At 36.5% G+C, this 12,148-nt stretch overlaps 3 protein-coding genes and 1 long non-coding RNA gene across 6 annotated transcripts in view; 3 read left to right on the forward strand and 1 right to left on the reverse strand.

The window, feature by feature from the left end:
• LOC147506832 (uncharacterized) lies at positions 1-4,104 on the forward strand. Its single transcript, XM_086603717.1, has 8 exons — positions 1-85; positions 157-213; positions 295-387; positions 3,247-3,319; positions 3,429-3,504; positions 3,645-3,733; positions 3,826-3,903; positions 3,989-4,104. The coding sequence occupies exons 1-8, from the start codon at positions 20-22 to the stop codon at positions 4,102-4,104; spliced, it is 648 nt and encodes a 215-aa protein (XP_086459843.1). The 5' UTR covers positions 1-19.
• Positions 1-12,148, reverse strand: part of LOC147506830 (uncharacterized) — a 73,707-nt gene that overhangs the window by 39,026 nt on the left and 22,533 nt on the right. The gene's annotated exons all lie outside the window — the stretch shown is intronic.
• The window catches only part of LOC147506833 (disease resistance protein RGA2-like), a 26,509-nt gene continuing 18,264 nt past the window's right edge, over positions 3,904-12,148 (forward strand). The window contains exons 1-3 of one of the 3 annotated variants that reach the window (XR_015193981.1): positions 4,076-4,228; positions 4,348-4,473; positions 4,563-4,652. The gene's annotated coding sequence lies outside the window, so the exon portion shown is untranslated. Of the gene's footprint in view, positions 4,229-4,317; positions 4,474-4,562; positions 4,653-12,148 lie in introns of those variants that run through there. The other 2 variants (XM_086558859.1, XR_015193982.1) reach the window with 2 other exon arrangements.
• Positions 6,166-8,009, forward strand: LOC147506834 (uncharacterized). The gene is made up of 2 exons (XR_015220851.1): positions 6,166-7,040; positions 7,143-8,009. It is a non-coding gene; the product is annotated as an uncharacterized LOC147506834 (long non-coding RNA).

Below are 12,148 nucleotides of genomic sequence, written 5' to 3' on the forward strand. Positions count from 1 at the left end.
TGGGGATGTTATTTCTGTGATGAAAGCTGGCAAGTTGAGATTTTCCAAACCTAATAAGTATTGGGTTGAAAGTTCTAATAAACGAGTAAGTATTATTATTATTATTATTATTATTGTTATTATTGTGGGTAAATGGATTTCATCTTTGTTCTACAGTATGTACCCTGTGTAGAGGATACTGTTCTTGGTATTGTGGTTGACCAGAAGGCAGATGTAAGCATTTTTACTTTACGACAAGACATAATATGAAAAACCAATTGTAATGTACCAATTTTTATTTTCATTTGCGTGCAGAACTTTCTTGTGGACATAAAAGGACCTACATTGGCATTTCTACCTGTACTTGCATTTGAAGGAGGATCAAGAAGAAACAAGCCAAAGTTTGAGGTAAAGCTAAAATTTGAGTGATGTATCTTATTAGGAGTTGAAATTATGTAGCTGTACATCTAAATAGATTTTTTTTATTATACGTGACCACATAAAGTCTAGGATGTTTTTCACAATTTTAGTAGTCAAAACCTATATAGATTTAGTTTTAGAGAATTGAATACGGGCTGGAACATCGTACTGTGATCATGAGTTTGTGACTAATTACTGTAGTCGGGTCTTTGCTTTTCCAAAAATGGGAGTGTCGTCATCTTTCACCAATAAGCAAGGCATCTTGGAATTTGTTTTACATTCAATAACTTGGACTGTTTGGAATTGAAGAAACTGCAGGATATTTGAAAACAATTTCTTCTCAGTTGAACCTGTTAGCTGTAATGGCAATGTTTGCATCAGTCATGCATTTAAGAGTTATAAAAAAATTGTTTTGGAGGTCACTCAGGTGGAAGTTGAACGCAGAACTGTCCGGCTATGGAAGCTGTGCAATATCGATTGTGGCCTCACAACTTCCTTATTATGTGCCCCATTACTTTTTATGTTTATTGTTTTTGTTTTTTGTTTTTCTCTTTATGTGTATAGGATACCTCATCCTTAAAGTTTTCATAATATCAGTATAGTACAAACACACACACACACACAGACATGTATATATACATATAGGTAACATTTTATTCCATAATTTTCCCTGACGAAGGTGGAAATCAAACCCAAGACCTTGGGCGCAACCTCTCAAGTCTTGACCAGTAAGCCACTGACACCTTCTGAGTTGACTACCAGTATAACTAACACATACTTTTACTGATAAAAAAAAAAGTCTCGTGATTCCACCGAAACAAAAATTTTAAATTAACCTTCATGTGCAAACTAAATCCATTGGGATTATCACCTCTTGCTTTACAATGCGCCACCACCACCACCACGCACCATCACGCCACGAGCTCAACCAGTACTGCTCCACCACTTTGTATTTTTTTCTTTTTTTTTCTCCTATTCTTCTTCTTGTACATCCTTTTGTTGTTGCCTTCATAGTTTTTCCTTTTGTTTATCTTCCCTTTCATTTTCTTTCCATACGACCTAACTGTCTATATGTGAGTTTGGTTGTGTGCCAATATACCTATTTATAGGGTTTTAGTAATGTGTGATTTTGATGATTTTATTTTTAATGTGGAAGTAGCTTTTATATGAGTGACTCCGTTATCACGTAAAATTCAAGAAAGGGTAGGGGTAGGGGGATAAAGACGAGTGGCTCAGTGGCCCGTGATAGAAAATCGTAAAGCATAGCTCCAGGAAGCTAGAAGACAAAAGGAGGGAAAGAAAGCAAGAATCAAGAAATTGGACGACTGGAGAGACATACATCCACAATGGTGTGACAGGAAACCAAAGAAGAAAGAGCGGGAAAGAAAATATAAAAGTCAAACTTTGAAAGTGATGGGTGATGTGGAAGTACAATGTGGGGAAGAGAAAAAGCTAGTCGAAAAGCGTAGAAATACTGGTAGAGGTTCAGGTAAGGAGCTTGGAAGGAGACTGGTGCTTCAATCAGAGGTGGAGGAAGGTACGGCGCTGACAAGAAAAGAAGAAATTAGGGACTTCTAAACTTTTACTGAAAACTGAAAACTGAAAATATGGTCTTTTAAACTGAAAACTTTTACTCTTTGCACTTGGGACAAGCCAGAAGGGGATGAGATCACTTTGAACACTGATGGTGCTGTTGCAGTACAATGTAATGGTTATGACTTAAGGTGGTATATGCAGAAAATATGGTGAAGTCTGCAGGGATCTCTTCTGAGAAGTGAGTCAGAGCAGTAAAAGATTAGAGATATAGAGGAAGGCCTTTGACAAGGACTTGTGTTGCAGATGAAAAAGATTAAAAATGCTTCTGATTCACTCAGAGCAGTAAACATGCTTAGGGGCAGATAAGTCCTCAATTGGAAGTGACTGAACGTAGTGGCATCTATCAAGGTATTAATGACTGTCATTCACACATACAGAGAAGGAATTCGAGCTGATGACTCCTTATCTAAATTGTGTTGTTATCCTAATGGCTTAGTAAACCAATTTGTACCAACCTTAAATTTTGAGCTTAGTAAGGTTGTAATGGAGCCATGGAGGATGCAAGTGGAAATGTGTACGAAAGAATTTCATGATTTATATAGGTTGGGGTCTACCGAAACCCCCTAATGCTTAAAAAAGAAAAAAATAACAAAAAAAAGAGGGGAAATTGATAGAAATTGGGAACTGTGGGTCAACTAGAGTAACAGAAAATCAGGTTAAGATCAGGGCATAATTAGAGAATCTTGAGAAAAGAAAAAGGGAAGAAGGATTGATGGAATAAAGGACTTTGGCGACATCGATGATGAGGATAACAATGAGAAGCTGGATTTGGAATGCTCCAATGCGGATGAGGATGAGGGCTGCAATGAGCCTGAAGATGAGGAGTATCTGTTTTATTGATCTGTTGATCATTAAGAGGCAGGAGTCTGGCTGGTGATGCTCAATTGCTCATTATGTTTTTTCTTTTGGGCCTTTTGGTGTTATTTTGGTTATGTATGTGTTTTCTCGTGTTTTGATGTGTCAGGGTGTTTCTTTTATTGTTTTCGGAGTGTAGGGGTGGGTCTGGGTCCTAAGCGGTTAGTTTGTGACTTTTTTTAGGTGATGTGATTGACCTTTGAATACATCATGTAGAAACTTTTACATGTCGAAGAAAACATATTTACCTTAAGTTTTGAACTTTTTAAGATCTAGTGTAAACCATGTTTACCTCATTTCAATCTTGTTTTAGTTGCATTTTCAGTTTTTGTTTTCTGCTGTCCCATTTAGTTTTTTCCTTTTTCTGAATTGAATATTGTCTACTTTCCAAGTCAGGTAGGTAAGCTGCTGTATGTTCGGGTCGTCAAAGCTAACGCTGACATGAATCCAGAGCTTTCATGCACTGATGGTAGTTTCTCACTTTACTTGGATTCAACCTTTTTCATAATATTAACCAATAACCATCTGTTTGGACTTTAATTTGATAATCGTTTCTTTTGGTGTTATTTATTTGATAGTTAACGGAAAAGCGCCGAAGTTTGGGCCCCTGAAGGATGGCTACATGTTTGAATCATCAACTGGTTTGTCCTTAATGTGAGTTCCCTTTGACGATAGGACCATTTGAATTTTTTTACTTTTATTTTTTTGTTTGTTTTTTTATCAAATTGAAGTTGTATCTTCTTTCAAACAATCATTTGGCGACAAATAGTTTATTGTCAATTTGTTATCTATAGGTTGCTAAGCTCTCCAACATGTCCGGTTCTTGAAGCTCTTGGGAAGAAATTATCCTTTGAGATAGCCGTTGGGCTAAACGTGTATATGGGTATGATTCTTTGCACCCATACATTTCTATTCTTGGGCACCGTCTGTGATGACAGAGTAGCTAATGACTCTCAGCACTATTGGGTTCTTTAGTTGGTAACTTCATTAGACAGTTGTCTTTTGATGTTGCGAGTTGCGACACTTTGCGTTCACATGATGAGATGATGCTCTGTATCTCTAGTCACATCAGTTTGTGACACAGATTGTGTTGTGAAAGCTTTTCTGGTCATTTCTCCATTTCTCAATGTGATTGCAGTTTTTGTCCAATTCATTATCATCGAGTCGAGACATAGTTTTGCTTGTCAGTTCACTTCGAATAAGATCTCTGGTTACCGATCAGAAAAGTTTAATTGCAATTTGAATTCTAGGTGAATGCAGAATCTCCATCCACAGTGATCCTTGTATCAAATGCAATCATGACCTCGGAGTCTTTGACTGGGGTACAACAAAGAATTATGGTGGAGAAACTCATGCAGAGAGTTCAATAATGCTTTTGGTAAGTTTTGTTTGTGGCAAAGTATTTCTTTCTCTTTGAACTTCATTTCACTTTTGTAAAATTGAACACAGCTTGTATTTTGGTTACAGAATTTGATGTTGGAAATTGGATTAATGCAGATCTAAACACAGATGAAGATGCATCAGAATTTGCTTGGTTTCGTTTTCTGAAGTCTAACCTGCTGTGCAAAATTGGCATAATAGATATGGTGTGTGTATGGTGTATGGGACCTAGATGAAGGCAAGGTACTTGCATACTATTTTCAGTTTAGTATCTTTATTCCTTTCTTATTTGAGTAAGAAATGTATATTATTGAACTTACATATGAAAATAGGTGAAGTGAAGTTGAAATTCAGGCGCTGAATTTTATTGCTGCTCAAAGCTTTATGTTGCTTTATAGAATTTAGCTAGACAGATTTCTTTATGCCGTCTATGATGCACGGATACTCCTAAAATGTCATTGCAGCCGTATCGGTCGGGTACAATACCGATCACGGTCTTGGATACTTCTAGGGTAATCTTGGAATCCCAGAAATATACATGATCCGATAGTTCTACTCCGTTGAAATGTAAATTGTTCTTGAGGCTTCAAGCTGTATTGACTTTGACATGTGCTATAATAGTTTTTCACATGTTCCTAACTAATTTTACTCAAAGAACTACTAACATAATTTTCAGAGTACCGCATATATTTTAAATATTCATATTAATTAGCCGTACCCATAGATCGCACCGTGATCCTAATATTTCAAAAAGCCGTATTGTACCCGTGATCGGTGTTGCCAGATCGGTATCCATACTTCGTATCCGTGCATCATAGTACCTTGTTAGCAATTAATAATTCAATCGAATTTTGAACGGCAATACGTATAAAACTTCCAAATGTTTCAAAGATTCGGAATAATTCGTGATTTTTTGCCTTAAAACGTATAATACGGTTTTTGGCGAATTTTTCAAAAATTCGGCTAAAAAAATAATAATAAAAAAAAATGAAAATTTGGTTGCACTTTTGTTATTTTTTATATACTTTATGTCCTCACTCTTACTTTAAGTCCCCCACTCTTACATTCTTAGTGATAAATTAATCCAAAAGTTTTGCTTTTATACTTTTTGGGCAAAATTTAAATTGTCATGACATGGTGTGTGTATTTTAAAGTTTGAACTGTAATTTCAATCAAAGAACAAATAAATGAAGGCACCTATGTGGACCGTTCAATTGGTTTCAATGTTTTCGTAGCTAAATTGCTTGGATATGTTTGTTATGTTGTAAAGAATGACAGCTATTATTAATATTTACTAACATAATATCATGAATTTTTGCAACCAAACGTTTAAAATACGTATTAATTAAACACCGCATAATTGCCGTATTTCGAATATTTGACCGAATATTTGACCGTACCGTTTTTTTGAGTCACCGAATAATTCTCGTACCGAATTTTTGCCGTATCCTGAATTGCTATCAAGGTCATAATATGCCGTTATATTAATTTCATGGGTTGTAGAGTTGACTATAGAGATTAGTATTAACAATTCTTTAATGTTAGTATTAATTATACTACTTCTAAAGATTTTAACAAAATAAAAGATTAAAACGAAACCCTGTGTATGAAAAAACGCATCAGAGTCTTGAGGCTCTCTGCCTCTGTGAGGTAATAGGTGAACCTTAGAGGCTTTGAGACTTAAGCCTCAAATATATATATAAGAAAAAAAGCTGTAAATTAAAAAAATATTTAAAATAGTATGCTATCTAGAATTGAAGAGAGATTATCTTTAGAATGCCATAGGTATTAGGAATTGACGGAATTGAAATCAAAGAAGAATTGAGCTCTCTAGGTTGAAGCCATTGCTTGAGAAAAATGGGTTGAAATGGAGGCTGCTGATTTCCAAAAGAATAAAATGTTTGGATGCTCAAAACATAACCTAATAGGGACATTTTCTCTTTAAAGAACTTCTTAGGGGTTAAGTGGTCAAAACTCAAAACAGTGGAAAAAATGGTACAAATTGTGGGGTTAAATGGTCAAAACATAACCTCAATGTGTTTTTTAAACCATGACGAAACGAATGGGTGATGATGGAAAATTCTGGCCAAAACTCTAAAGAGGAAATCGTAGATGTACATCTGGTTGAACAATGGTCAGAGGGTGAATTCTGATCCGGGTTTTGTCTCTACCCCTAGATCGGGATTGTTGGTATCTTTACCATTGGAGCAGAGATATTTGGAAAAAGGGGTGAGAGAGGTGTTGCACAATCTCCTGTTTCGATCAGTGTGCTTCTTCGTTGGATGAATGTGCTGCTAATAACCCCAATCTCTGTGATTGTGGAAGAACTTCAGGTTTGGGAATTTTACAGATATTGCAAAGTAAAGTTGTATAGATGTCAAAATGCAAATGATGTGGAGGAGTGGATAAAAGACATGGTTTTACCTGTGGCAGCTAACTCATTATGACTAGAGGGAACTGGTTTGGAAAGTGTATGGTGTATTATATGCTAACAACATGCAGAACAGAAGGCGATTCAACATTAGGGGCAGGTGTGGCCCATGGCAGAGTTTGGGGCACTTGAAGGTGATCCTGTCGATTAAGTCTGTTTCCTGGAAGGTTAGGGGTTTCTGTAACAATGAGAGATGAAAGTGTATTTGTAATTTGATGAAGAAACATCGGCCAACCATTTTCTAAGTCACGAAACTAGATTAAGTGAGGAGCTTCATCTTGCATCTCTGGATATGTGAAGAGATCCGCAGAAGTTTTTGCTTCTGCGGATCTCTTCCTCAAAACATCAACCACTTCTTCTGTCTCTGCACTGCGTTCAGGTAACCCCTCTCCTCATCTTCTTCTTCCTTTCTACTTTGTTCGGCCTACCGATTACCGGTATACTAGTACTAGAGATTTACAATCAGAACACACTACCACAGGCTGGAATTGCTTTTCAGATGCATTTTGTAGTGCCCATCTTAGAGGGAGACATTCGGCTTCCTATGCACTGCTTGCTTCCTGCAATAATGATGTTTTCATACCATTTGATAATAGTGAAACCAATGCCTACTTGGTTTGTATGTGGGTCACCATCCGTGGATTTCAGATATAGCTCAAGGATTAATTTTTTGGGACTGAAGTATTGTAGAAGAGGAGTTTTCACTGGGATCATGGAACTGGAAGCTTTATGCAACAGTTGGTAACAGTTAATAGGTTTATAGTGGTTTGGAAAACAATGTTATTGCGGTCGAACCGTATGAAATATTATGCTATATATTGAACAAGTTTGTAAGGTTTTGTAGAGTGTTCAGGTTATATAGTGCAACTCATTGAGGACTAATTTTCCATTTTAAGGGTCACCAAGTTGCAAATGCTGGTGTAAGATCAAAGAGTCGAAGAAACTAAGGGTCGGGAATAGACGGATAGGGAATCTTTTGGTAGAGTGGATCTCCTTATTAAATCTAGAAAACAGGAGATTGCCGAACTGGATAAAAAGGAGGGGAGTCGCCCTCTAACGTTCGATGAAGAAACTCACAGACTTGCTCCCAAACATGAGTTACAAAGTCTTCTGAGGAAAAAGGAGTTATCCTCGTATCCTAGAGACAGAAGTCCTGAGTTTGGATCTTTGACGTGGGTTTTACACTAGTTCCTTCTGTCAGATGGCAACGCAAGATGCATGAGAAAGGGTATTTGATTGATTGGGAACAATGGCCATAATTCCATGAAGAGAGCGATTATAGTATTATTGGAGACTATTTTTGCTTGATCAAATTGAAAATCAACAATTTTATTCATTAACTGAAAAAGGGTAATTGTAGTGAAATGACGCTTGGGCATCAATGCATCATCAATGGTCTAACTTCTCCATTTTTGGTTGCTGTGTAGCTGAAGGTAGTACAAATCCTTAGGTATTTCATTCCATACAAATATATATATTTTCTGCCGATGAATTGGTGAAGTTCAAGCCCAATCTTCAGCTCGATGAGCAGCAAAGTTCACCAATGTATCAGCACTATATTTTTGTTCTTTGGAATTCCAGTTTCTATTTGATGTTTCCCTCCTCTATCAACTCCCAAATCTCGTCAGTTGCAAAAAAACAAAAACACTCTCAGACTGGACCTTCCAAATCTGTTGATGTCGAGTTGCTGTTCACTAGGTTGAATAGCCCCAATCCGTGTCCACAATGACATTCGGGTTCGACCTCAATCAATAATGATTTTTCTTTTACTTCTTTTCTGTTAAATTATCTCGAAAAAAGTATGTGATTATCAGAAGTACAACTTGCTTGTGTGGATGATCAAGACTGAATTTATTCGGTTGTATCGTATTTATATTTATGATCCATATCAGAATTATGGAAAGCAACCTAAATATAATGTTTTTTTTTCAATATATGCTGTATATTGAAAAGCAACCCTTCAACTTTCAATATTTTCTCAAAAAATTGTCATGACCTTGAGAATGCATCAGCCGAAATTCCATTACATCGTAGCTATATACGGATCGCAGAGTCCATGGGAATGACCAATGATGGGTGATATGTATATTTTGTGCCTGGTCACAATTAACAGAAGGTTTTTTGCAAAAGAATCAAGAATCCAACTCACAAGAAACAAATGATTTAAAAGATATACAATTTATGCTTCTACTCGTACTATAACATCACCCAAAAAGCATCTGACTTTTACTCTCTAGCACTGAATCGATTAAATGAAAAGTTTGGTCCCAACTTCAAAGATCAGATGGATTAACCCATTAACCAACAACGCTGTTCATGTCCTCTCTGATTCATAGTGTAAGTTCATTCTGCACGATATGATATCCATATTTACTCTGGACAACTGCGTTGATGATTGCTTTCTAGGCAAGTTGCAGTTTCTATTTAATTTATAGAAGAAAAGAAAATTTGTGTTAACCAGTACGTATTCCATTCCTGACGGATTCCTCAGTAATCCAGTATAGTGTAGTAACAATCCTACTGGATATTCTTCATGGATAACGCATTAAAGATCCTCCCACGGACAGACTTATAAATTTGTGATGCTCGATCTCCCCATTACAAAAACAAAACATTATTCTGCAGCTTACCACCTTTGCTTGGCAACCAAATCCACAGAAATCCACAGCGAAATGATTGCTACTTACTCAAAGGTGATTGAAATATGAAATCTGTTTGTAGTTTACTTGGGGGACAGGAGTAGTCATTGTATGATCTTATCATATAGGGTAGACTGTTAGAAATTCATACCTGTTGGTCGGCATTGTCTATATAGTTTGAACTTTGGAGATGCGATGATCTATGAGGGATGTATAGTTAAAACCAGAAGCATTTTTCTCCACATGAGCCTGTTGGTCAGTCGTTCAAGGGATGAGCACCCTGCCCTTCATAGTGTCCTCAGGAGTTTTCACTCTGTGTAATAATTTAAGCCCTTAGGCTAAGTTTTGTTACAGTTAATTACAACTCCATGATCGATTACTCTCGTGGGGACTGAGATAATACAAGTGGACGCTCGTGCACACAACATATTGCGTTGTTAATAATAATAGTAATACTTACTCGTTTATTAGAACTTTCAACCCAATACTTATTAGGTTTGGAAAATCTCAACTTGCCAGCTTTCATCACAGAAATAACATCCCCATCCTATTATTAATAATAAATTAATTAAATAAACACAGTAACATGAAACTCAATAAAACAAGAACAATGCCTAGTCAATTTCCTGAATTCTTCATGCCGCATGTCGAGTAACAGTTTGTGTAACACCATGCTGAAAACTTAAAGCTATCCCTGCGTCTGACCTGAATATTTGGAGCAATCATGTGAACTCCAAAATCTGTTCACAGGGAGGCAGAAAGCGCCGCACTTTAAACACTTCATTTCCTAACCATAACTTGTATCACGCCCCAATTTGTAAACCTTTAACCATAGATTGTAAACGTCATCCTTAAGTTTGAAAATATCCTATCGAAAAAAAAACAAAATACACTTTGAAGATGATGTTTAGGTAAAAAAATGATATCCCTCGTCCAGTCGTTCTATATTCATTTTCACTTCATTGCAAACCGTCCTATTCGTTTTCATATCTCAGGCTTTACGTTTGAAAACTAAGTTACCAAAATATTCCGACCACGACTCTAATTGACTGGACGGCGGGGTGTTACTTCCTTGTATATGGTGAGTGCTTGTTCCATGACATGAGCTTGAGCCAAGGAGTTTGCTCGTTCCTCAATAGATGGATCGTCAGGATAACTCAAATTGATATTCTTCCAAAGTTCTACTGCAATTCGAGGATTATATCCTGCTGAAGCCATCAATAGTAGCCCAATGTAATCTGCTTCCAATTCTCTCTTATGACTATTTTGTAATATGTGTTGGAATTCAGCAAGATGTCGAGCTACAACATGCCCAACTTCATGGGCAATGACTACTGACACTTCACCATCGGTAAGCGCTTGCAGCGTTCCTACATAAATGAAAATAGTTCCACCAGGGATACAGAACGCATCCATAACAAAGTGATCCATTACTAATATATTCCAATTAAATCCATCATAATAATACCCCGAAGCATTACTATTTGGATTACACTTCACCTGTCTTTCTAATCCTTGAATAATATTTTTAAGTATCAACTTTGCCCTCACACTATGAGGATCCTTCTCATCTAAGAGTTTTCCTTTATATTTAATCATACAATCTTCCAAATTAAAATCTCCTAGTCGTTTCTGCATCATAGTTGACATAATGAGACATTTCCGATTTGTAAACGGAACATTTACAATACGCATACCATGATAACAAAACAACATATAAGATAGAGTACCAATCGAAGAAGCAACCGCAATCGCAAAATCTACATTGTAATATCTTTGAAAACTAGAAGTAGGAGGCTTACAAGTAGGAATAATAGTGTTACCATAAAGTTGAGTAGTTGAATTAGTGAGATTGTGAAATGAGGTGATTCCAAGCTTTGCTCTCCTGTACCAATTCATGATTCTGATGGAGTTGTGCCGGGATTGAGTCTGAAATGTCAACTTTTGTAGACGAGACAAGAAGGCTTGTGGATCCGTTAGCTCTCTTCAGCCCATATTAGGCCCGTAACTGGAAGCCCCAATTTGCTCCGAATGAAATGGCAATGCGAGAATTTCAATTTAGATGTAAGCAATTAAGTACTCAGCTCATTCGAAATTGATCTCAACACTAGCCATGCAGCCCGACCTGTGGCCGGGCCTGTTATTCTTAAACCCATCATATCTAGGCCTATATTTAAGGGAAGCACTTGGAAGTTTAACATATCAATATCCAATAAGTAATACATATCATGATCCATTAACTAATCAATATCCATATCTATTAACTAATACATATCCATATCTATTGACTAATACATATCCATATCCATATCCAATAACTAATACATATCAATTAACTAATCCATTGTTTTTTAGAATTTGTTTTTTTTTATCCCATGCGTACATTTGAAATAATGAAATAATGCGTAGCTTTGTTTTTTGTTTTAGCATAACACATGAAAGGACAATTTTAATTTATATTAAATTAGAGAGCAGGCCAAATTAAGGGTTAGTTTGGTAAGAAGGCAAGTAATTATTTTTCAAATAGGGACTATTTTAAAAACTTTGCTGATGTGGCTCACTATGAGCATCTTGGGAGAAACGGATATTAATATAGGTAGGATAATATAAAAAAAATAAATGAAGGCGAACCTAACGAAGTCCTTGGCCTAACTTGCTAGTATGGTTAGACATACTTGAAAGGTCCAACACCACATCTCCTGGTACCACTGTTTGGTCAATCAAGGCTGATTTCGCCATTCTTACAGCATCTTTAGCAGAACAACTAAAAAAACACCAAAATTTTGAACAAAAAAAATACCAAACCAAAAAAACACCAAGCAACTACGTGGTTTTGCCAAAACCGCGC

This window comes from Coptis chinensis, chromosome 4 (genome assembly GCF_015680905.1).
Source record: "Coptis chinensis isolate HL-2020 chromosome 4, ASM1568090v1, whole genome shotgun sequence".
In the NCBI taxonomy this organism is placed as follows: domain Eukaryota; kingdom Viridiplantae; phylum Streptophyta; class Magnoliopsida; order Ranunculales; family Ranunculaceae; genus Coptis; species Coptis chinensis.

Excerpts from the sequence above, each read along its gene's own strand:
- LOC147506832 (XM_086603717.1), top strand. The coding sequence starts at position 20 with ATGAAAGCTGGCAAGTTGAGATTTTCCAAACCTAATAAGTATTGGGTT. Across the intron at positions 214-294 it reads TGGTTGACCAGAAGGCAGAT|AACTTTCTTGTGGACATAAA; the intron begins GTAAGCATTTTT and ends ATTTGCGTGCAG. Across the intron at positions 3,505-3,644 it reads TCAACTGGTTTGTCCTTAAT|GTTGCTAAGCTCTCCAACAT; the intron begins GTGAGTTCCCTT and ends TGTTATCTATAG.